Raw genomic sequence first — 24,459 nt, forward strand, 5'->3', positions numbered from 1 at the left:
TCTGTTGTTTTTCTTTAACTATTTTGTTAGAAAGCAGCATATGGTGTGTTATACCATGGTAAAAGTTACAAAAGAAAATATAAGTCAACCAGGGTATTATTGTTAGTATCTAGGCTACACCTGGGCACCAAAACAGTTAAATGGTGGAACATCCTACTTCACTTGTTGGGAGTTAATGATGCTTGCAGACAATGTTATCCTCCTATCATTTGTTACTATCAAGGACTGGACATCCCAGTTTATATTTCTATTAATGAAAAATGATTAACCTATGGAGGGAGTTCTTACTTCTTTAAATGAAGAATTAAAGCAAGCACTTTCACCTGTTCTTGCCTGAATCTACCCAGAAACAAAAGCATCACAGAAAAAGACTGTTCATAGATGAAATGGTAGTAAAAAAGAAAAATACCTTGCAATACCATTAACATTTTTCTTCTGAGTGTAGGTGCTAAAATTATGTGCTATGTTGAAAATGTAGCTTAACTGTCTGAGTGCAATCTGCTAATATGATCAGACTTCTCTATGCCCCAGGCTGAAATAACAAGGAAAGAGTTTCTAAATTGCTTTATTATCCATTAGGGGTAAATGTAACCAATACATTCTATTAAAATTTTAGAAACTGTTCTTTAAACAACGGTTCAGTAGAAATCTGAAGCTGATGTCCTAAGAGGTGCTTGGCACTTGAGATTAGTTCTTTAATGGTGACAGGGATGAACTAGTCTGGGTTGTGAAAGCTGATGGACACCTGGCTGCCATGATTCTGATGTTGTGAAGCAAGCAAGAAAAATAGTGGGATCATAACCTCAGCCTTCAGGAGAGAAGATGATGGCTTGTTCAGGGATCTGTTTGTCAGGATCTTACAGGAGACAGCCCTGGACAGGAAAAGGACCCAGGAGAGTTGCTTGACCTTCAAGAACATCCTCATCAGAGCACAGGAACAGTCCATTCTGACATGACAGTTTTGTGTGGCAGGCAGCTGCCATGCACAAATGGGACTCTCCTACGCTGAGTTCAGACAGTAAACAAGCCCAGAGATGGTGGAGACTACTTGCCATTCAGGAGCAAGCCAGAGACGTTACTTGAGTGGCCATGGAAGGATTCAGTACATCCAAAGCTCAACAGGAGTTAAAGCTCATACAGGATTTGATGAGCAACAAGAGGGGCTTCTGTTAAGTACAGTGATAGAAAACTGTGCCCCTGCTGCTCAGGGGGACAGGTGGCCTAGTGACACGGGAGATGGAAAAGTTGAGGTACTTGCTGCCTTTTTTTTGGTTTTTTAATTCTGGTGAGTCTGCCCTCAGGCATGGAGGCAGATGAGGAAGACTGAGTAGGGGAGCATTTCAGCTAAGTAGATATAGCTAAGTCCACAGAGCCAAGTTGGGTGTTTCTGGAGGAGCTGGAAAAGCAGGCTGATGGGAATCTTGAAGTTCAACAAAGGCAAAGTCCATATCTAGGGCCAAGTCTGTATCTAGGGCCAAATAACTCCATGCAGCAGTATGGGCTGAGCTCCAACAGGACAGAAAGCAGCTTTGCAGGAAAGGACCTGGGGTACCAGAGGACAAGAAGCAGAACGTGAAGTTAGTCATGGAACGATGGAATAGCTTATGCTTAGGGACACGGCCTGGTTCATTTACATGCATTAAAGCTTTAAATAAAGATCTGTATCCTAGCATCTGAAGGAAACATTGAGGACATTATACCAAAATATACTTTATTAAATAAATATTTTCCCTCTGCCATCAATAAACATATTAATAGGATATATACAGATATATGCACATTTTTATAAATTAATGTACATATGTTCATATTTCTCAGCTGTATTTTTTCTATGTTTGTATCAAGCTGTAACATATCCAAGTTTTTACAATATAAAATTAGAGAAAGCTTCCAAAATTTTAAAAGTTAAACACACAGTTGTACCAACTGTTCTTCTATGTCTACAGATCATCTGTATCTTTTTCTAATTGAAAAGTTGTGGATTAATGAGAGTGCCAGGTATATCACTCCTCAGATGTTACCAGTATCTTCTATCAAGAATTTTCCATCCAATCATCTAAGGGCTTAAAGCTGGTAAGGATGCAGTATTCAGTTTAGGCACAGGCTGCTTCTACCATGCTTTTCATTTTCTGCCCTCAACTGCAGGCCTGGCAGCATAGGGATCTGCCACTTGCTCCAGCTGAATGCTGCAAAAATAAACACCCAGACGATTTGTTTCTCACAGACTGCATGCTTTACCTCAGAGTCTTGATCTGATCACAACAGCTGTACAGCAAACTGCTGTCTGCTACACATGTGATATGACAGCTCCAGTTTCTTAATGCACTAAACCTGAACACAAGGCTCCAAGTGCTAGAAGTCTGGAGAAGCCTCTCCAGCCTCAATGCCTGAATTAGTTCAGTATTTTTTCCATAAAATTTGGGTGCATTAGTTGTTAGTTGGCAGTTCCGTTTCCTTCAGCCTGTGCAGTAATTGTGATAACTCTGCTGCTGGTACCTGTAACTTCCTCTTAGGTTTCCCAGCGAAGCTGCTCCAGCTGGGCATCTTCTCAGCTTCCAGAAAGTTTCTGTCAGCAGTAGATTCTTCCTCATTGGGAATGCTGTCATTGTGATACCACAACTGCTGGAAAAAATGCCTGGCCTGCCACAAGGTAACAGCCAGGGCCAGAGCCAGTTTATGAAAGCCCTGTATTCACTTATCTGCATCATCTGTGCTACAACCTGCCATAAACCAGATAAAAATCTCTGAAGAAACCCTCATGTGCAGGATTCCCTAACTGTGTGTATCTGTGGTAATACCAGGCACTCCACCACTGCAGCACAGGAACCTCAGTGTGGGTACAGCTATGAAGGAAGACTACAAGAACAAACACAAATGGCCTTAGAACATGGCCAGACCTCAGGAGCAGACTGTGGGCCTCAGGGTGCTTCTAAGAGCTCCTGCCTTTGCGCTGTCTTCTTCCTGCCAAATGAAAAAAGATGAGCTTGGCAGGAGCCTGTACGAATCCTGACCTACCCAGAAGTTCAGCATTCGAGTGATGACTCTTGACACAAGTCTGAGCCTCTTAGAAGGGGCAAAAAGGTCACTATTGTCATTAAGGTCACTGGAAGACAAGTGTGCATTGCCTGCTGACCACAGATAATCAAAGGATTGGTATCATAAAAGTCTACTGACTCTTCAGTAGAACAAAAACTGTTCTAGCTACATTTCTGGGTGAGCAGCCCAGCAACAGAAAGCTAGAAACAAATAAAAGAATAAAGCCAGGTCCGGTACAATTGGGTTTTGAGGAACCAGCAGAGACCTGCTTAAAAAACCAAATACACAACAGGGCTACCACTAACATGGTGCATGGAAGGCAACTGGAAGTTGAGACATGCCACATAAAATCCCAGCCAATATACTCAAACGGGATCCCGCAATAAAAGTACTCTGTAATCTAGAAACTGTATCAAATCTGCAGCCACATCTCACAAAGGATCAAATCTGATCTGCCAGATGATGTGGCTGTACACAAATTCTGCACAACTACTAGTGAGACCTCACCATTATTCTCTATATTAGCAAATACTTCTTGACAGTGTCAGTAGACCATATGCAACAGAAATATTGTACATTTTACAAGCCTTCCTCTATACTTGTTTATGGAAAGAAATTAGATTAACAATGGTAACTACAGCACTACCTACTGTCCTAACACATACATCTTTCCCTTTTGCTTTCTAGTACCTGCTTCTGCCTGTCATAAACTTTGCAAATGAACAGGTTCATATTTAACAATGAAACAGGACATCCTTCTGATTTCACTTTTATACACAGAGCAGCAATAAATTTCACCTGTACAGCACAGAAATAGAAATAGTGATAGCCAAAACAAATGCTTCTAAAATCCTCAGTGGCTCTCACTAAAATGTAAAATCCAAGCAGGAAGCATCAGGAAGCTGAAGAAATTAATTTGGTTGCCAGTCTCGAGTTTTTTCTTTTCTGCCAAGATGCCCCAGTGTTATATGAAATGCAGAATTAATAAATATTTCACAGAATTATGAACAACATAGGAGGCAAGTCTACTTCTCAAATGCTCCACTGACTTCCCAAGGAGGCTGCCAGTCTAAGCAGGAGTGAGATTCTCATTTGAGAAAACAAATCTATAATTTAAAGACGAGGTTTTTTGGGGTTTTTTAATACTACTTGGTTGGTGATGTTGTTTATGTTGAGTTTTCTTTAGGAATACAAACTTGAGGAGCAAGTCTGCTCTGGAGTGATTATTAAATTTCAAATAAGAAAATACAAACATAAGTAACAGCTTGAGTTTAGACTGTAGGCAAACAAGAGATTTGAAGATCTCTAAAGACATGTAGTCTTGCCATTGTTTCCAAAATAGTAAGGCAAATAGCCATGAAAAACACAGAAAGCAAATAAATAGCAACTAGCGCGTTAGCAATGATGAAAACATGTTTTGGAAGGCTTTACTTGATCATGTAAAAACAGCCACATAAGCCTTTAAATTAAGTTCCAAAAGAATAATTTGCAGTGTCTAAGGTTGCCTTGTAAGACTACCACTGTTCTGCCCTTACAGTTGATTTTGCATGACCTGCCAAACATGCTTCTAAAACCAGTTTCCTGTAGGAAGCAGGAAAACTATGGAGTGTGATTCCAGTTTAATGCTTTTGTACCATCACAAGGCTGAGTTTGACCTCACAAAATCATGTTTCTGCTTGATGCAGTTTTAATTTGAAAGCTGGTTTTATATTTCACAATGTAACATAATCTAAGAATTATATCGTGTTTTCTTTATCTTGTCCTTTTATGTACCAAATGACATGCCCATACCATAGTTTGTAGCCTTGTTTCTTTCTATCACAAGACACCTAACACCTCCTTGCCCATCACCCATCCCCCTGCCCACCAATTTACAAAGCATTTCTTCCGGACTTAACTCCCCAGCAGTGTGGCCTAGGAATTTAAAATTAACCATTCTGCTACCTGTGGGGTGAAAAAATGTCAGAGTCCAACCTTATGCATCCTAAATATCCACTTTGACCAGAAAGGAATGGAGTAACACAGGATGTACCAAAACAAAGTTAAATGTGGAATTACAAAAATTAGTACATTTTCTAAAGCCATGGACAGGGACAACTGATCTGTTTCAACTGCAGAGAGAAATGAACAATACAACACCTATTATGGATTCAGTGACAATCAGTTGTTATTGAAATAATTGCCAGAACTTCGTGGACAAATTCTTCTCATCACAGGCAACAGACTGCTCAGTAATTCCTTTAATATGTGATTTTTCCAGGTGGACTCCAGGGAGAAGATGCTTCATGCCCACGGACAGCCTGCAACTTCTTTTGCTGCTTCTCAAGCTGCTCTCTCCTCTCTTTCTTTTCCTGAGAATAAAAAGATGTGTCAAAAAAACCCCAAACAAACCATCCAAACAAAAAATTAACTCCAACAACAAAAAAAAAATACAATTACTTTTACAATTTTCTTGTGTAAAAGGAAAAGCTAACATACAGCAGAGATTTGCCTTTTGGAGTATAGCACACCCCTTTTAGTCACACACATTGCACAATGCAACATGAGGCTACACATTTGATGTAATTTATGATTAAGGTGACTGTCTCAAGAATGGGCTGGTTTTGTGCACAATCTAAACAAAAAGCCCAGCAGTAGGCCTAGTGGATTAGGTACTGTTTTTGTCTTATATGTAATTAGTCTCTTCCTAATGACTTATTTTTTGTAAGAGGATACCTAAATCATAATGCTAAATACATAGTTCTCGTTACACAAAAACATTAACGCATCTTTGTAACTTTCTGTAACTTTCTTGTCAAGTCACAATTGCCATGTACTAGGAAAAAAATGGGAATGAAACAATTTAAATAGAAAATATCATCAGAACCTTGCAGTGTTCAGAATATAAGTTATTTTTACATTGCTCTGTTCTATATAAAATATGAATTTCTCTGTGCAAAGATGACTGCCGTTTCACCATTATGAAGACAAGCATCTTAAGGCTGCACCTGCATTGGCAATTTGGTACACTGGAGAGCTCTTTAGAGCTGAAAGTTTTCCTTGTATCATACTTGCAGGTTTGTGGTGCATGCTTGAGCACACACCACTTACTGACTTAAAGTAGTTCAGCTTTACATTACGGACCAGAGCATAATTTACAGGTGGATAACAGGTCCCTGGGCAGCTGGTGTTCTGGCACATGAACAGTGCTATCACTCCTAGGACCAGCAGCTGGCATACACACCATTGGCAGTAAAGAGGTTATGTGGATACGCAGCATCACTTGTACCAAATCCAACCCTGTTCCTTTCCTCTTTTGCAGCCTAACAGCCGGTATTTTGAAGCACCATAAAGGTTTTGTATTTTCACATGTATGAACTGTAGTGCAGTGCCTGTGCTGCTCCTTGAAGGTAGCTGTAAGATAACTGGCACTCTCAGATAACCCGTGACCCTAACTCTCCGAGGGACACTGTAGATCCTCATATTCAAGAGATGCTAGCAGTGTTTGCCTGTTATTTGTGAGAAGGGAAATGGTGAGGTAACTGTGGCTTAAGAGAGTAGGCTGATAAATGGGCGTAGAAGTGATACTGTGAAAAAAGGGAGCTCGAATGGAAGTTTCCCCTTGTTTTACGTGTATAGTCAAGACTACACTGATGCTACCTATGCATGTGGTATGTACAAAAATTTTAAAAACCATGAAAGTCACTGAAACATCAACCCTTTCAGTATGATTTTAATCTGTGCCCTCTAGGTGCCCTTTAAGTATTTGTTAACACAAATCTGAAGATCCAATTTGGTTAGGTATGTCTGGTCTGGCTAAACAAATACATAATTATTTCACTAATTGCTAGCAGAAAAGTTGATTAACAGTAAGGCAAGGTTTGCATTGAGAAGTAATGCTCTCTACACTGATATTACTTAAGCATTATTTTATTACTCAAAGTAAAGTAACACTCAAGGGATACAAAAGTTATCACAGTTAGTATAATAAAAAACTACTATCTCTCCATACAAACTGTATCTGTCTGGATTATGTGGAGTAACTGAGACAAATTAGCCTTGTAGCACTGTAAGATTCTGATTCTGTCATCCTATGCTTTTGTTTTCTTTCTCCCTCCACAGAGATCTTCCTTGGATGAACACAACTACTGTCTATGATTCTTCTTCTAAAGACAAGTTCAAGATATTTTTATCAGGAATTCTTAAAGGGAACTGGTTTGTACCCTAAGGACTCTGCATTGTAAGTGACATTTCACAAAACAGATGACTAGAGATGTGCAAGAAGTACAGAGGAACATGGGAAGAATGTGCTCTACGATGGAACACATACATGATTCCTATTCTGGAGTATCTGCACATATCCAGCTGATTTATATTCAGAAAAAAATAATCACATTCTACAAATCTAACAAATCTAAGAATGTGATTCTGTATTTGACATTTTAAGTATATCAGGTCAGGTAACTGAAAACTCATTAAAAATAGAACTTATTGTAGCAGTATTTACATTTGAGAAATCACGTTACAAGAAAATGTGCATAGATTATGTTTGTAAAGCACTCCTTTCTGAATACATGTTACAGAAAAGACTCATCAGAAACCAAAAATAAAGCATACATGCATCCTGGAAAGGAACAGAAAGTTGCTCTGGACTTTTTAATCATGTTTGTTTTGAATGGGTTTGAACATGAATGAATCCCAGTGCCAAGAAGAGTCTTGACTTAATTTAACTGGCTTGTAAAAGATTGATTTTGACATGAAGACTTACTAGCTTACCAGCTTCCTCCCTGCCTTCAACACAAAGCTTTTTATGTTCTAGTCCTAACTACAGCACACATTCTCATAAGCCACAACTGATGTAAATCTTCCCTAAAATAATAAACAAGATGTTATTTGCACTAACAGGAGAAGAGTAACAGAAATCGTGAAAGATGAAAACAGTAACTGTAGCTTCTCATCCTGTAGATCAACTGGATTGCATGACTTGATTGCTCCATGGAAGTTTCCTACTTGATAATCCAGAAAGATGCAAACATTTTTCACTTAAAAAATTCTGGGAAGATCACATCCTTTAGCAGTACGACTGCCACATAATAATTGAATTTTAGATAGTACGGCAGACTTACAACATTTAAGAGGAATAACAATAACAGCCTAATTTCTAACTTACTCCAAAGCCAGGAGATTAAAATTCCAATATAGAAAGTATTTTCAGATAGATCTTATTAAACCACATGAAATGAATAACCCATGTCAGCTGTTCCTAACCCAGAAAAGCAACAAATCCGTAAGACTCATCCAGTACATCATTTCCTGATGTTTTTAAACAGCTTTAGAATGCCAAAAATAGGTGTTCAGCATACTCAACCTCAAGGTGAAATTTCAAACTTCTTCTAAGGCATTTAATCTTACTATGTTGATCTTTCAGAATTACTTGTGAGCAGCCTTACTTCCCATCAACTCATACTCGGTTAATGTTTACCACATAAAGTGAAGAACATAACACATCTAGGGTACTTGCTTTTCTCTACAGAAAATAGGCATCAAGATTACTATCTCAAAAATAACAGAAATTAAACTGATCTCCCATTATAAACTTTCTACATGATTCTTCTACATGTTCTCCTCAGAACAGGTGCATGTCAATTACAAGTGTCAGATGCTGGTAGTATCTATTAAGTAAAAAATGATCATTTATCAAGCAAAGCATCTAAATTGGCTTGAAGAGTATATTTTGTAAGCAGCAAGAGGCAAATACTATGAAAGAAACAAAAAATCCCTAAGCTTAAATTTCCTCAGCAATGCTAAAGTATCTCAGCTCAAGATTATCCTTTTTATGTTGGTATTTTACAAGTGTTAATAACCTTTTTCAGGGCATTTATTTTCATGCTTAAAACATAATCTTCTCTATGCACTTATGTTATCAAACATTCACACAATGACCTCTAAAAGTATAAGTAACAGAATTTCCATTAACATAAGCCCAGAATGTTTCTTATATTTTAGAAGTACTACAGGGAGATTTTAATGTCTGCATGCCCAGGCATTATGGGCAACACCTGATTCAGGAAAGTTCAGAATGAATTTACACATTTATTTCTATTGAATGTTACAGAAAACATATTAGAATACTTCCCATCATATTACTCTTATTATTTCCCTTCAAACAAAAATCCTCTTATATGAAATAATACACTGAAAGACTTCCACAATTCTGCCCTCTCAGATTTGATGCCTGTTTGTCTGCCTGTAGGCAGGAATCATCTCAGATCCCTTCATAATACACTGGCAAATGTACAGGCCTTTCTTCTCACTGAAGGTGTGTATCTCCTTTATTACTATAGAAAGTGATATAGTATTCTGGCCAAACATGATGACAGAGCCATTGCCTGCTATGCTCTCTCCAACAGAGGTGTGCTACCAGCAAAAACCCAGCACAATTCCATAAAGTAAAAATGTGAAGACTGGGCATGAGACACGTCAGTCAGCATTTCTACACAGACACTGAAAACAAGATCATTTTAGAGGTGCCTTTGCCAACCAATTCAGTACCCATAACATCCTCCAACACCTGGCTATTTTTCAAACTGCTCCTTTCATGTAGGCACAAGTACATCCATTTAGATCTGGTCATTCCTCTAACTACTAAAATTTATTTTTAATAATTCGACTGAAGTGATGACCAATTTACACACAATTTGAACAGGGGAGCCTATGGTAGGCTGCATATTTCATTCCCAAAAAAGGTTTATTTTTTTAAAAGCTTCATATTGAGTCCAAAACTGCAAGGAAGTCAAAGGTACAACGCAAGGAAACACCCATGCATTGGTACAACCATGCTAACTGAGGATAGCCTCAGGAAGAGTATCATGCTGGGACAGAGTATTAGCTACTCTTCAAAGCGTAATACTTCCTTTCTTGGGAGCCAGGAATATTGACTAAGTAAGAAATGATCTAAGATTGGACATTAAGCATTTGAAAAAACTGAGCTGGAATCACTTGACAAAAAGGATGATAGAAAACACTTCTCACCAATGATGACATGAGAGGTATTCCCACAGGGGACCAGGTCAACTAACATCTTAAAAGCCTTAAAAAATTTGAAAACAGAGAAGGGAAAACATGCAGGGTCTTGCTGTAACTGCCTATTTCTGAGTTATTGAAGTAAAGGATAATTATCCTTTAAAAATTTGTCCTGCACCCTTACATTTCCTTGCCTCAATTCTCATCTATTCCTCACACCACAACACCCACCCCTTCCCCAAAAAATAAAGTCCACTCAAGACTCTGGAAAAGATTTTGTTAAGCTATCAACAGGAGAAATGAATCCCTGTAAGGTCCTTAAACTAGCTGAGCTGCAAGATCATGCTCTCAGAAATGGCCACAGAAATTGTATGTGTGTTTCTTCTGTTGTCTTTCTTCCTCACAAGGAAGAAAGCTCAGAAAACCTTGAAAGTCTGTATAATGAGTGACTGCATCACAGGGTGAGGATGAAAACCACAAGCTTTTCTGTGACCACAAGTCATACATCTTTAAGAAAAGAATATATGCTAAGAATATTAATGATCTCTCTCCTAGTTTGTCTTTCTGCAGCAAGGAAAAAAACCCTGCCTTATTGTTGGGCTTAGAGTACTAGATTAGTTTACTGCTTAACACCTGTGACCAAAGTACCCTTCTCCAGGAAAAATCCAGGTGATCTTGCTCTGGCAGGGGGGTGGGGGTAGGGGGTTGGACTAGATGATCTTTTGAGGTCCCTTCCAACCCCTAACATACTGTGATTCTGTGAAATATAATTGGAAGCATCAGAGTTCCACCCTTTCTAGTAAATGGAAATAATCTCAAACCTCATTACAAGTGCTCTTATCGATTTCAAGGTATACAGGTCTCACTGTTGCAGCTGGTGATGCTACTTGGTTTTGCAGTTTTTGTGCTGTGATGAGTTGGCCCTGCACAGATGATTGCTGCAGATATGGGATGTCAAAAAATTAAGACTAAGTATGAAGTTCAAAACCACGACAAGTAGCTAGGGAGAATATTATGTTCCAGGTATGCTAAATATCACGCCCACTGTATTTTATCATCATTTTGCTCAAGAATTTTGGAGGACTAGCTATGTAACGCTGCCGTCATCTGGCCTCTATCATAATAGCATGAGAAAACATGAGTATTACAATATAGAAGTGGTCACACTGATCACTACATTAATCTTTTTGGTTTTGAAAAAAGTGCAAAGAAAATTACATACCAGCCATCTTTCATATTCCTCCATTGCCTTTTTACTTTTTTCTTCCTTCTCTGCCTGTTGTATTTCTTGCTTCCTTCTCTCTAGGATTTGTTCTACTTTCTTCTGTTTCATATATTCTTCTTTTTTTTCATTCCTGTATAGTGAGAGGGAAGAACAGGAGATTACTATGGCACAGGCTAAATGCTGCATCTGTGACGGATTCATTAAATTGAGTAAAAACAGATTTTACACATTTAACAAAAGATAGAGAATATATATTAAAAAATCTTCAAGGTCCATCTTTATATATTATATCATCAAGGTATAAAAGAACCCACTATTCTATCTATTATGACATCACCTTTTCTGTACAACTCCCTTATTTGGCATCACATAAAAAATTACATTCAAAACTTCTGTGGGTAATAGTAAGTTGCATATTGTCTGTGAAAGCTCTTGGCTTGTAAAACTAACAAAGAATTTCTTCAACAGGCACATCTCATTTGTTTCTGAATACATCTACATTCATAAATTGCATTCCTGAAAACTTAAGGATGCAGATTTAACTTCCTTCTTATGGCTTAGTAATGAAACATGAGAGTAATCACATAAAACATACTACTCAGTGAATCTCACTTCTCAGTTGGAGTATCTCTTCCTGGGCTTAGGCAGTAGCCTTTTGGGGAAGAAAGCATTTAAGTTACTAAAGTGAAAGGTGTACAGCTTGTCCTTATTCTTATACTTGCTCTCCACTGGGGCCAAAAAGCCTGATCCCAAGCATGCCACTGTCTCCCAGCTGCAAGCACATCAAGCACTCACAGATGATCTATCGCGTGTATAAGCAAAGATTTGTGAAACTATTATATTCCAAAATCCAGTGGAGTAGTACCATTTTTCAAATGCTGACATGCTGTCTCTCTTCTTCTCTGCAACCAGTTTCTCTTCTTTCTTCTTCCTGATTCTTTCAGACTGTTGTTCCTTTCTGCTTTGCTCTCTTAAATATTCCATTTTTCTTTCTTTCCATTTCTCATATGCCTAAAGAAAGCCACAGATTCTTTAGAAATCTTACCCTTCATCTTTTTGCTTTATTCTGTATTATTTTTTGTTATAATTTTGACACATTCCAATTTTGGAATATTTATTTGTCGCAGTAATCAGAGCTTGGCATCATTATACCCCCACAGAATAAATTAATATCCTACTAAATAGTAGTTTATTTCCAATATATTTACATGGAGATTATTTTAAGCTCAATTAATAGAATACAAATACAGAAAAATCCCGGTTTGTGTGCAAATGTAAACACTACATACTTACACCAGAACATGAACTAGTATGAGCTTTGTTTTGATGTTTCATCATGTTTTGATTTTGATCATGTTCAGATTTTAGAATCTAGATAATTTCCACCTTTTACTGGATTAATCAAAATTCTCAACAATCTCCTGAACCATATCACACACATGTATTTCACATCACCTTTTGTGCTGCTTCCATTTTCTCCTCATTCTGTTCTGCTGCTTTCTTTCTCTTAAGTTCCTCAAGCTTCCTTTTTTTACTTAACTTCTTTGCTTCTATTTCTTTCTTTTTTTTCCAGGCTTCAAAAGATGCAATTGCTTCCTCTCTTTTAACGGCTTCCTAGATTGAAAATAATGGTCTACATTTAAATACACTTAAGCACAAAAGTATAATTGAAATAGTATGCTTTAAACTCATTGTCAAATGTAGAATTAGATGGAACAATTTTCAGACATTCCAAGTAATGGTCAAAATTTAAATTTGAACAATATAGAGTGTTTTTTCCTATGCTCATTTCTAGAGCATAGTAGACAAGCTACTTCTGCAAAATATGTGTAGAAGAATAGGAAGTACATATTAAATCCTTAGAAGTAAAACACTAAATACTTAAAAGCCAAATCTGAGAACCATATATGGGACTATTCAAAATACAGTCCTCTGTAGATAAGCATCTCTTGAGATAGCAAGTAAATTCACTTTCTAACAGATGACAAATAAAAACACCTGAAGGGTTGAGCATCTCAAGGTCTTTATAAAAAAAACCCTGAAAATTAATCTAAGAAGCCCACTTTTAACATACTTTACATAAATGTGCAGGGAAGCATCAGCCACACACCCTTTACAGCTACCATAACAAGTGGGATGTGCCATTTACTATTACAACTCACCTCATGCTAGGCAGAGAAAACTAGATAACTTAGAATAGCTGAGGTATGTAATTAGGCAGAAAGTACAAATAAGAATTTGAAAATTCAAAATTAAAAGTTTACCAAGTTATTTTAAAAACAAGAATGTAAAACTAACCTTTTCAGTATTTTTTCTTAGATCTTCAGCTTTCTTCTTTTCAATTCTCTTTAATTCCAGTAGAAAGGCCTTTTTCTTTTCCAACCAATTCTGTAAGAATCATTACTAGACTTCAATACTTTTAAAGTCTTTATAAGGTTTAACTAAAAATGTTCTGTTAAAACAACCATATATCACTAGAGCAGCACCAATACGATGACCACCAAAATTACTCTTAATTATTCCATGTGCACTTAAATAGCTACCTCATGTGGAAGACTATGCTGTGATCACACAAACACTGTGGTCAAAGTAGCCTAAGGTTATAAAATCTTAGCCATAAAACAACTGTAAGCATATGCAAGGAATATACTCAGAAATGGTGATTTCAAGAAAATAAAAGGTGGTGACTCCCATAACAGGACCTTTATATGCACAGCTTTGTTTGTTGGTTGTTTTCTTCAGTTTTTGTTTGCTTTTAAGATCTACCTGGAAAACAGCTGCTCGTAAGCTATCTGCTTTGTCAAATTCTGTACTGTTCTTCTGCACACATTTGTCCTCCAACACCTTTAATGTTCCCAGATATTGAGATGAAACAGGTGCAGCCGGGACAGCTTTTGCTTTTTTCGTTAAGTATGTAGATGACAGAGACCTATGAAAATACCAAATGTATTAATGATCTTTCTGTTTATTGTAGCTGATACCAAGTAGTGTTCCTTTTATTTCAGTGTACACTAGAAGTTACAGTTACTCAGTTTTTACATACACTTGGCTGAGGATAGGGAGGAAGAGGCACATTTTCTTCTGAGGGCTTTATTATTGGCAAAACGAGCCACTACTTAACATATTCAGCCCCAGACAGTTTACAAAATTCTTATAATTTCATCTACAAAACAGCTTAAAACCTGTAAAGACACCATGGACTGGATTCATTGGTGGACCCAGTAGCACATACTCATCATAGACACTGGTAAAAGACTTGGAGCCTGATCTGATAATAACCTGAATAAGGGTTATAATAACATGCCACATCTACTAAACTGCTTTCCACAGATTGTCAGAGGTTGTCAGCAGGGAAGAAAATGCTGACAGAAAACAAGAGTGGAGCGGCACTGTCAGGGCACTTACACACATCTTACACTCTGCAGACTGCAATACATAGCATCTTTCTCTTACCTGCCAGATGAAGAAGCTTTTGGGTTTTGCAGAACTGACTCCTTTGTTTCACTTACTTTCTAAGAAATGAAGAGGAAAAGTAAAATGTTAGAGTCTCTCAAGCAACAGAACTAGATTGTAATGAAACTGATTTTTACAAACTAAGGAGGATGTTAGAGAAACATGTAAGAAAGCAAGTTTAATATAGAAAGGGTACAGTACAGGATAAGAAATTAAAAAAAATCACATCCCAAACAAGCTTTCAGAATGCCTGTATCACTTTAGAATGGCATCTGGAAACATTTCTTTGTGCTACGTAAAAATAAAATCATTTAGAAATACAAAGGAGTAAAGAAAGCAATGCTGGACAGTGAGCTTCCTTCTTATTATATCAACGTCCTTTTAACTGTTTTTAAATATGTAGCTTTAGCAGCTACATACATACACACAGACACAAACAAATACACATATTTTTCTTATGATAAAGCATGAAGTGTTTTGCATCTCATCCATTATTCAATTCACATCGTGATTCCATCCTCTGCCAACATACACTGCTCATTCCTCTTCAGCTAACATCACAATAGGGATGACCTTTTCACTCGGTAAGGATTGTTTCATTAGTACTGCAAAGTGCACATTTCAACACCTTTATCTGAAAAGGTGTTTCCTACATCTTCCACAAAAACATACAGAATGTTTAAGAGACTCAGCTCTAGAAGCCAGAGAAAAATTGTCTGCTTTACAGAGAAACTTCTACAAATTTAAGGCATCAGAAGTAACTGCAAAATTTTTCATGGTGCTTCTAGGACATAATTCTAAACAATTGTAAAAATACATGTGAATAATACCTTGGCAGGGCTCTCTGAAAGGTTCTTTGCTTCCCCATGCTCAGATTGTTCCTTCACTGGTACCTCCTGTACTGTGTCAGTTACTATTTGCTCTTCCACTATTTTCACCTTTTTATCTGAACTGTAAACTTTTGATTCCTCAAATTCCTTTGCTTTCTCATAAACTGTAGTCATCATCATTTCTATCACAGAAGGGGATTTTCTACTATTGTCCTCCATTTTCAAGTCACTGGTGCTGATACTCTTCTGATCTTGATCTAATGGTAGAAAAAAGATTAAGAGTCCACATTCTCTTAGACAACATATTAACAAGAATTTAATAGTTTTGCAGTACTGAAGACTGGAGTGGCAACTGAAGTTTTAACACATTATAGAATGTAAGAGGATGACTGTCTTGATTTTGGATTTTTAAAAGACAGAAGCTGTGTACAAGAGATTTACTGCAAGTTACCTGAAGGAATACCAATGCTGACAGTGTAAGAAATACAAGCCAGATTTACAATTATGAAGGTAAGTTCAAGTTGACAAACAGAATTCTGAACACATATGAATTCTATCTTCTGTGGATCTGTAAACTTTACTATTTTACTTTACACTTACCAGCCAGTACACCTGTCTCAGCCATAGGATTCAGAAACTGTACAAATGTAATTAAGCTGTAGCACTTAGTGCTGATCTACTGCTGACTATGAAGGCCTTTTGCACAAACTGCACAGAACTTCATGAGCAAGTCAGTTTGTTGTGCTTGCAAAATGGTTACAAAATACTAAGTTTCTCATGGTTACCTGAAAAATGCCACACAAAGCCTCTAAGTACTATGATTATAGTTTCTTGACAATTCAAACTATAGAAGTTTGATCAGCCTCCTTGGCACTCTTCACTATCAAATTTAAACACTTAATCTTCCCCAATCCCTTTTCCTCTGTTTTTATTGCAGACACTGTATTGTTATATTTTTCTATGTCCTCCTTTGCCCTGACAATGCCACCTTTACCATTTTCTTCCTCTTACGATGTCCATGTACTTGGAGAATCTACCCATTCTGGTGTACTGATGCTAATACCCTTCATATAAATTCTCTTCCAACGTTGTTTCATTAATGATGCTTAAAAATATCACACCATACCAAACAAATTTTATAATCCAAGGTATCACCAAAACATAAAAACCACTGAAACTAAACACAAATTTAATGGTATTCATTATTTACTACTCAACCTGAGCTTTCCACTTTTGTTCACCCCTCTACACTAAACTCTTCAAACCAAGTCATATCTTTCATCTCATTAAGCTGCAGCATATGGACATTACACAGGCCATGCAGACAGTATTCTTCTTGCTGCATCTGACAGTCTACATTACCTACCTGTTACCATCCTGCACACAGCAAATTACCCTCCTGCGTGATTCCATCAGCAAATTAAAGAAGGTGTCTAACAGTCTGTTCCAATATTTCCCTACCTGGGGCAATGGATTTTTTGTAACCAGTCTGGAAAAGGGGACTAAGAAAGGTGAATCCAATGGATACTGCTGAGAAGGCCTTAGATTTGATATTTCTTAAATAGTCTGCACGTCCCCCAAGAGCTACTAAGGGATCACAAATCCAAAAAACACCTAGAATAGTGCTACTCAGTTTGTATTAAAGTTTGTGGAAAAGGTGCAGTAAGAAGTAAAAGACCCTAGTTGACTGCGTAAAAGGAAATTAAATTTAGTCATTTTGACATCTCTTCAGTCTCAAAGATGCTTAGACAATGATGCATACACTTGGCACAAGTCAAAGCATATAAAAATTAAATTCTTAAACTTTAACATCTTCCTCTCCACTCCTGGAATGCCTTTAGGGCCAAATTTCCCAGTATGTGAGATGATACTGTACTTGGACATAACTGCAAAAATGTGACTGGCACATCCTCAAAACCAGGAAAGGAGGAGACACAAGGGCATAAAAAGGATACTAAAAGAGCATAGAAAGGAAATTAAGAATGCCACTTGTATTGCACCATTAGATACTGCTAAGATAGAAATGGTATAAATGGTAACATTTATCTAGTTTTATGTATCCAGGTTCTACCTTTTACAGGTGGTGCTTCTCCACACATCAGTAAATTGGAGTCTCCAGATCTTTCATTGTGGGAAGTAAATTTAATGGAAAATGGTGGTGAAGTACTTTCTAGCCATGGACCCTTAGATCAGAAAATAATAGATAAACAAGTGAGCAATTCATAACAAATCCGAGTAATTTAACTTGACTTTATAATACTTTGATAGCATTCATGTTCAGAACTCCTAGAAGTATAATTCTTGTTTTACACTTGGATAAATAAAAACAATCAGCACATAAAGCTGAAAAAAATCACAAAAACCTGTTTCTAGTTAAAAAAAAAAAAAAAAAAAGAATTAGGTACTTTTATCTGACCCTCATCATAAGAATGCTACAGGTGAAGACTTCTTTTTTTTCACTATTTTTGTCCTCGTTTTCTCACAGAAAATTTTGTCATCTAATTAAAAGTTAGTTTCAAAAGTTTCCAATGTAGATGGCAAAAAAAAAAAGAAAAATTCAACACATATACTGTCTTACTTCAGGACAAGGGTTTTCAGTAAGCAATTTTTTCCTGGGTACGGTGCGGGCATTCCGGGAAGTTAGGGATGATGATGTTGAAAATGAAGACAATCCATTTCTAGAAGTTATTTTTCCTTCTGACCTATTGAGTTCATTCTTTTCCAGAGGACCATTTTTTCTCAATATACTTCTTGGTTGAGGTAATGGCTTATAACAGCGGTCTAATGTAAGAATGTTGATAACCTCAGCTGAAAATAAATATCATAGTTTCAGTTATGCCTAGTTCAAGACATTTTTGTGTGGAACACTGTTTGTCAAGTTAGAATCAACTATTTTCAGATAAATGAGCTACTTAAGTAATAGCACAGCTTTCTTAATGCAATGAGGCCATATACAAACAGCCATACAGTTACAACCAATTTTTCAGAAAGCTTAATAAAAATTATAAAGTTAAACAGACAATTTATTTTGTCTGTGTATATTTTGGAACCATGCTCAAAAGCTTATCTGCAGTTAGAGAGAGTGGTTTCATAAATACACAAGAGAGCACAAGTCTAATATAGTACTGCTGTGAGAAAAACTTTTTGCTATTCTGCTTGTCCCTCTACCTACTGCTAGAGAAGATCCAATGGGAAGATGCTTCTCTCCACATGGTGCACAACAGAACAGCCTTGGGTAGGAGAAGACATCACGAGAAATGCAGCTGAAGAGGAGTGCTTTCAGTGTATTTCTAGTTTCTTCAGCAAGGTCTCTGTTCCCTCCCTAAGGCACTCCCTGGGCAGCAGAACCACCACACAATGGTTTCTTACAGATGCCTATCCTCTGGCCCCCTCACCTTCCTCCTATTTAGTAATCCCATCTTCCTCGTTTTCTTCCCCCTGCCCTGCAGCCAACAAGATCAAACCATATAACAGCTTTCTACCTGCCTTTTTCTTTACCTATGCTGATCCACCTAGAAATGTGCATCTAATTCTGCACACTGCCATGGAAGCATTTCTTTCTAAGTTCTAGTTCACACAAATCTATGGCAGGGAGTGGGAGAATCACCAAGCCTGTCCAGCAAACTCAGCTGTATAAAGTCTAATTATATCATTAGTGTGAATTTTAGAGAGCTAAGAGGTCACAACAATATTCCAACAACTGCACTGACAGTTTTTTCGTGCAGTAAATCCCAAGAAAACACAAAGGTGCACAGAAAGCTGATTAATCTCTGGACAGTCATCTCCTGTTGGACAGAGATCACTTTATCTAATATAAGAAAGTTTACCATCACGTACTGCTGAAGACAATATGCTAGTATCGCTATACTATTCTGATTCACATGAAGAAAAGTAGTTCCACTTTTTTTTTTTCTGCCAGTCTGAAATTACACGGGCACTAGGCCATGAAAAAGAGGCATCTGCAGTGCCCGGCGGCACATTCAGATATCCAGCACTTTGGTGCCATCATGTGGAAAGACAGAAAGATGATCTCATTAAGTATGCTCTACCAATTTCAAAGTTGTAATCTTCAATCACAGGGAACGACCGGCCATAAATCTCTCTCAGCATCAAACAGGACAAATTCTTTTCATATTATGAAGTAGATAAAAAGTATGAAGTCTTCTGACATTTTAAAGTCATAAAAGCACATATAATCAGTTAGGAGGATTCCAAGTTCTATGAAGCATATTAAAAATGAATTAGCTATTCCTGTAATGAAACAGTTCTTTTTCATGGGTTTGACTATATCCAAAGCAGCTCAGTATCTTCAAAGCTAAAGATTATTTGTGATGATAACTCTTACCATTTGGAAATGTTTTGGGTACAGCTCATTTTCTGAGATTCTATTACATTACAGAATATCATGTCTCAGCATGATGACTTCAGCATTGCACTTGAGAACACTGTGGTACAACTTCGCTGGCCACAGAGGAAGGATGCCTGTTTAAGGACCTTCCTGATAAAGGGTGCTTGGCTGCTGTAGACACTGTGTGGCTGTGGCTCTCTCTGTGCTACACACACACAGAGCAGGCAACTCTGTCACACTGCCACAGTCTCCACGGACCTGCACTTTCAGCATGTAAACAGCTGGTTTTCATCTCCTGAAAGGAAAGGGCAAATAGGAACCTCCTCCTGCTTGGCCCACACTGGTTCAATTTACCCCCTGGCAGCTGGAGGTTAACAGAACACGTATTTTTATAATAATATTAACTGCATGCCCTGAAAGCACCACTTTTAATATACTGTAATAACTGATTCACCTGATGCTGAAGCATTTCTTGTTTTGCGCAGCCGTGGCTTGGGTACTGGTTTGTTTTCCTCTTGATTCAGTGTAAGCACCTTTCTTTTTTTCTGTAGTTCACGAATAGGCAAGTCATTGCAGTGGTCACTTTCACTATCAGCACATGGTACTCCTTCAGCATCCAAACACTCTCCGTGACCTTTTCTGTCATCATCCTCATTTTGACTTTCCAAACATTTTTCTTCACCATCTTTTCTGTTTTCACTTCCTAAAAGCTGCATTTGCTGAAGCTTCTTTTCACGAGAGGATGAAGTCAAGTCATCAGCAGCTTCATTCTCCGTATCTGCTGCTTTGTGTGAAGCATCATCATCTGAGAGAAGACTTTCAACACCAGCTGATTTCTTAGTGCTTTCAGCACTTGAATTACTTCCATGAAGTTTTTCACTAGCACCTGAAAATAGCACTTTATCAACTTCTGTTGTGGAAAAAAATGGGAACACAGAAACAATATCTTCTGTAATTTAAAGTATTTTTCATATAATACTCTCCCGACTTCAGTCTCTGAGCATTTCTCTTTCCACACCTCTGATCATCCCAAAGCCACCAAACTAGTTCCTTATTCTACTTTCTTTCCTGTCATCTTTTTCCATGGTCCCAATCCAAAGAAAATACTTCAAAATATTCCCTGGTTAATTCTTACCTGTCATGCAATTTAGATCCTTTCTAAAAAACTATGTCTCCAATGCCATAAGAAGTGGGAGCAAGCCAACAGCAACAAAGCTAGGCACATTTGGTTACCAGAATCCATCCTCACCTTTTATTCTCCACTTCTACCCCATCTGAAATCTACCAGAAGATACACAAAGGAGGTATCTGCTCCAATACTAAGGCTCACATGTTAAAGAAAAATATTTTTATCTTCCTGCAGCCTGTTCTTTTTAATTGACTTTATTTCCAAGTTCAAATGCTTGAGGTAGATGACAAAAGAATATCATCATAGTTGAGTAATATATTTAATGCAGGACAAGGTTTTTTTCTAAATCTTGTCAGCAAAGGGAAATCAAAGCATCCCACAAACCTTTAAACTATGTCTCAGATGTAAATGAAAAACAGGACACAGAGGAAGTTCTTTTAAAATACATTATGACATTTAAGATTCATATTTTCCTTAACATGCAGCACAATATCAGGAAGAAGAAGAGCCATTTGGCCAATCTCGTTAGACTAAACATAATCAATTATCAAATGCAATTTGCCCCGAGAAAAACAGCCAGCTCAAACCTGTTCCTGCTTTGGCTACACTGCCAGGCAACCATGCTCTGCAGTGTGTCCTGCAGCCCTTATTCGCTGATTGTCCAGACTGCAAAAATGGTGACACAACAACATGACTTTCTCTTTGCCCACATCCACTTTCATTAACAGCACTGTGCACTGTCATCTCATCCAGGTATAAACAATATGGCACTGGAGTAAAACCGGGCATCACAACTGTAGGATAACAGCACAGACTCTGTCTGGTCTAGCAGGCTGGCATCACCACTGGGAATTCTGCCGCTAAAAGCGATTTAGAAGTTCTTAAAACAGAAATCTTGGAACATCATATTGACTCACAAAGATTCTCTGTGATCTACTATTGATTTAAGAAAAAAAACACCACAAGGAAAAATACCTAAGACTGTCTTACTGTTTAACATGCCATCTTCATCACTCTCAAAGTCATCTGAGTATTCGGCTGTTTGATGTATTGCAGCATGGGCAGATGTTGCTTCTTGTAGCTCATCCTGAAATGGTTTCACAAATAACTTTTACACAGAAGGGAAGACTCACTTCTTCTAGTTCAGCACTAACTACCCCCTCCCACACATACAGATGTAAAATTGAGCAATAAAGATCAACCCATTTAACTGAAAATTATTATTAAGTATAATACAGTGTTTTCACTCTAAGTTCATTCTCCCACTTTTTCTATGTGTTTCTTCTATAAGACACACATCTTGCAGATCGCTCTTCAATTTCAGCAGTAATGAAGTATCATTACATGACACTTTTCCCCCTTTTCTATTTTCTACTCTGCTGTCCATCTGCAGTACTGCATCCAGACCTGGGGTCCCCAGTACAAGACAGGCATGGATCATCTATCTCTGGAGTGAGTCTAGAGGAGGGCCACAAAGGTGATCAAAGAACTGGAGCAACTCTGCCAGAAAGACAAGCTGAGTCAGTTAGGGTTGTTCAGCCTGGAGAAGGTTCTGGGGAGACCTTATAGCAGCCTTCCAGTACCTAAAAGGGACTACAAGAAAGCTGGACTGTTTGCAAGGGCATGGAGTGATAGGATAAGGGGTAATGGCCTTAAACTAAAGGTGGGGAGATTTATATTAGATATTAGGAAGAAATTCTTCACTCTGAGGATGGTGATGCCCTGGACCAGGTTGCCCAGAGAAGCTGTGGCTGCCTCCTACCTGGCAGCATCCAAAGCTGGGTTAGATGGGGCTTTGGGCAACCTGGTCTAGAGGAGGGTGTACCTGGCAGTGGGGTTGGAACTAGACGGGCTTTGAGGTCCCTTACAATCCAAACTATTCTACGATTCAACAATATGTTTTGTTTGGCAAGAGAAGGTCTGTACAGTCACGTGCGGTAGAGGAGGTGAGCGAGACCCACCTCTTCACTGACCTGCAATAAAAGAACCTGAAACAGGTGGCAGGTCCATAACAATGGAAGAACTTCACATAAACCACTGTCTGCTGCAGGACATCATGGAGACACCATGCTTACATGGGTCCAGAAGGTCTTTCTTAGAGATGAAAATACATTACAAAAGGCAGCACTATCTCCAGATCGGAAGTCCCTGAGCCACAAAACAGTGAAGGCTTGGGAGCAGGATAGCTGACATGAGTCTTATCTCTTCCTGAAGCACCTGCTGCTGTCCACTGCTGGTCCTTTAGCCAGAACCTTTTCTGCAGGATTACTGCCATGACGGAGCCCCTGTTTCCCAGACTATTCACGGGGAGCAGCCTCTGGTGTCCGCGTCGAAGGGAAAACGCCCCCTGCTTTCGTTTTGATAGGAAATCGACTTTTTTGTGTGTGTTGCCTTTAACAGCAAATCAGCACAGTGACAGCCCCAGAAACCTTCTGGCAGCCAAACGCCACTGACGCCGGCCCCCGGCCCCGCCGGCTGCGCTCCCCGCCCGCTCGCCCCCTCCCTCCGCGGCCTGCCGCCGCTCACCTGCAACGCGCCGCGCCGCCCGGCCGCTCGCCTGCTGCCGCCTTTCCCTGACATGGCGACGGGTTCCCGCTACAGCTCCGCGCCTGGCAGAGCCTGGGGCCGGCCCTCTTGACAGCCTCGGCGTCCCACCGCCGCGCTGCCCGTCGCCTGGCAACGCCGCTGCGCAGGGGATACCGAATAATGGGCAGGACGCGGCGTCGGCTTAGAACCTGACGGCGGAGCCGCCTCCGCCTTCAGGCCGCGGCTGCAGGCTGCTGGGCAGCGGCGGTCACTGCACTGCGCCCTTGAGTTTCACGCCGCTGAGCTCCCGGCTCCGTGACACAAGGCCCGAGTCTCCCCCTTTCCCACACCTGCATGCACAGACGTTGGGGTGCAGCAGAGCACAGGCGCATCAGTGCGTCAGACTTGGGGCTTTCTGTCAATCTCTCTTACCTGTGCCAAAGACAGACTTCACCCGTGTTTAGTAGAAACCAGCTGATGTCGATAGGATTTATTATGTATGCCTAAATGCGACATATAACCTGTGCACCTGTTACCACCAGACAGGTACAGGCATACACATACACATCTGTCCAGAGAAGGGCAAGAAAGCTGGTGAAAGGTTTAGAGCACAAATCTTATGAGAAGCAGCTGAGGGAATTGGAGCTTTTTAGCCTGGAGGAAAGGAGGCTGAGAGGAGACTGTCACTCTCTATGTAGCTGGTTGGGTGTTGGTCTCTTTTCCCAAGTAACAAGTGACAGGACAAAAGGAAATGGGCTCAAATTGTGTCAAGGGAGGTTTAGATTGGATGTGAGGAAAAATTTGGAAAATTAGGAAAAAGGGCTGTCAAGCACTGGAACAGGCTGCCAGGGGAAGCAGTTGAGTCATCATCTCTGGAGGTCTTCAAAAGATGCCTAGATGTGGTGCTTAG

The 24,459-nt window shown here is 38.9% G+C and overlaps 1 protein-coding gene across 1 annotated transcript; it reads right to left on the reverse strand.

The window, feature by feature from the left end:
* Positions 1-5,188: 5,188 nt before the first annotated feature.
* On the reverse strand, positions 5,189-23,298 carry MAP9 (microtubule associated protein 9; the record flags this gene model as incomplete). Its single annotated transcript, XM_084263270.1, has 13 exons — positions 5,189-5,387; positions 11,261-11,393; positions 12,129-12,274; positions 12,719-12,877; positions 13,562-13,651; positions 14,030-14,192; positions 14,717-14,775; positions 15,547-15,803; positions 17,618-17,729; positions 18,125-18,354; positions 20,349-20,804; positions 22,014-22,110; positions 23,140-23,298. The coding sequence occupies 13 exons, from the start codon at positions 23,296-23,298 to the stop codon at positions 5,277-5,279; spliced, it is 2,172 nt and encodes a 723-aa protein (XP_084119396.1). The 3' UTR covers positions 5,189-5,276.
* Between the last annotated feature and the right edge of the window lie 1,161 nt (positions 23,299-24,459).

Source organism: Gallinula chloropus, assembly GCF_964237585.1.
Source record: "Gallinula chloropus genome assembly, chromosome: 4".
NCBI lineage: Eukaryota > Metazoa > Chordata > Aves > Gruiformes > Rallidae > Gallinula > Gallinula chloropus.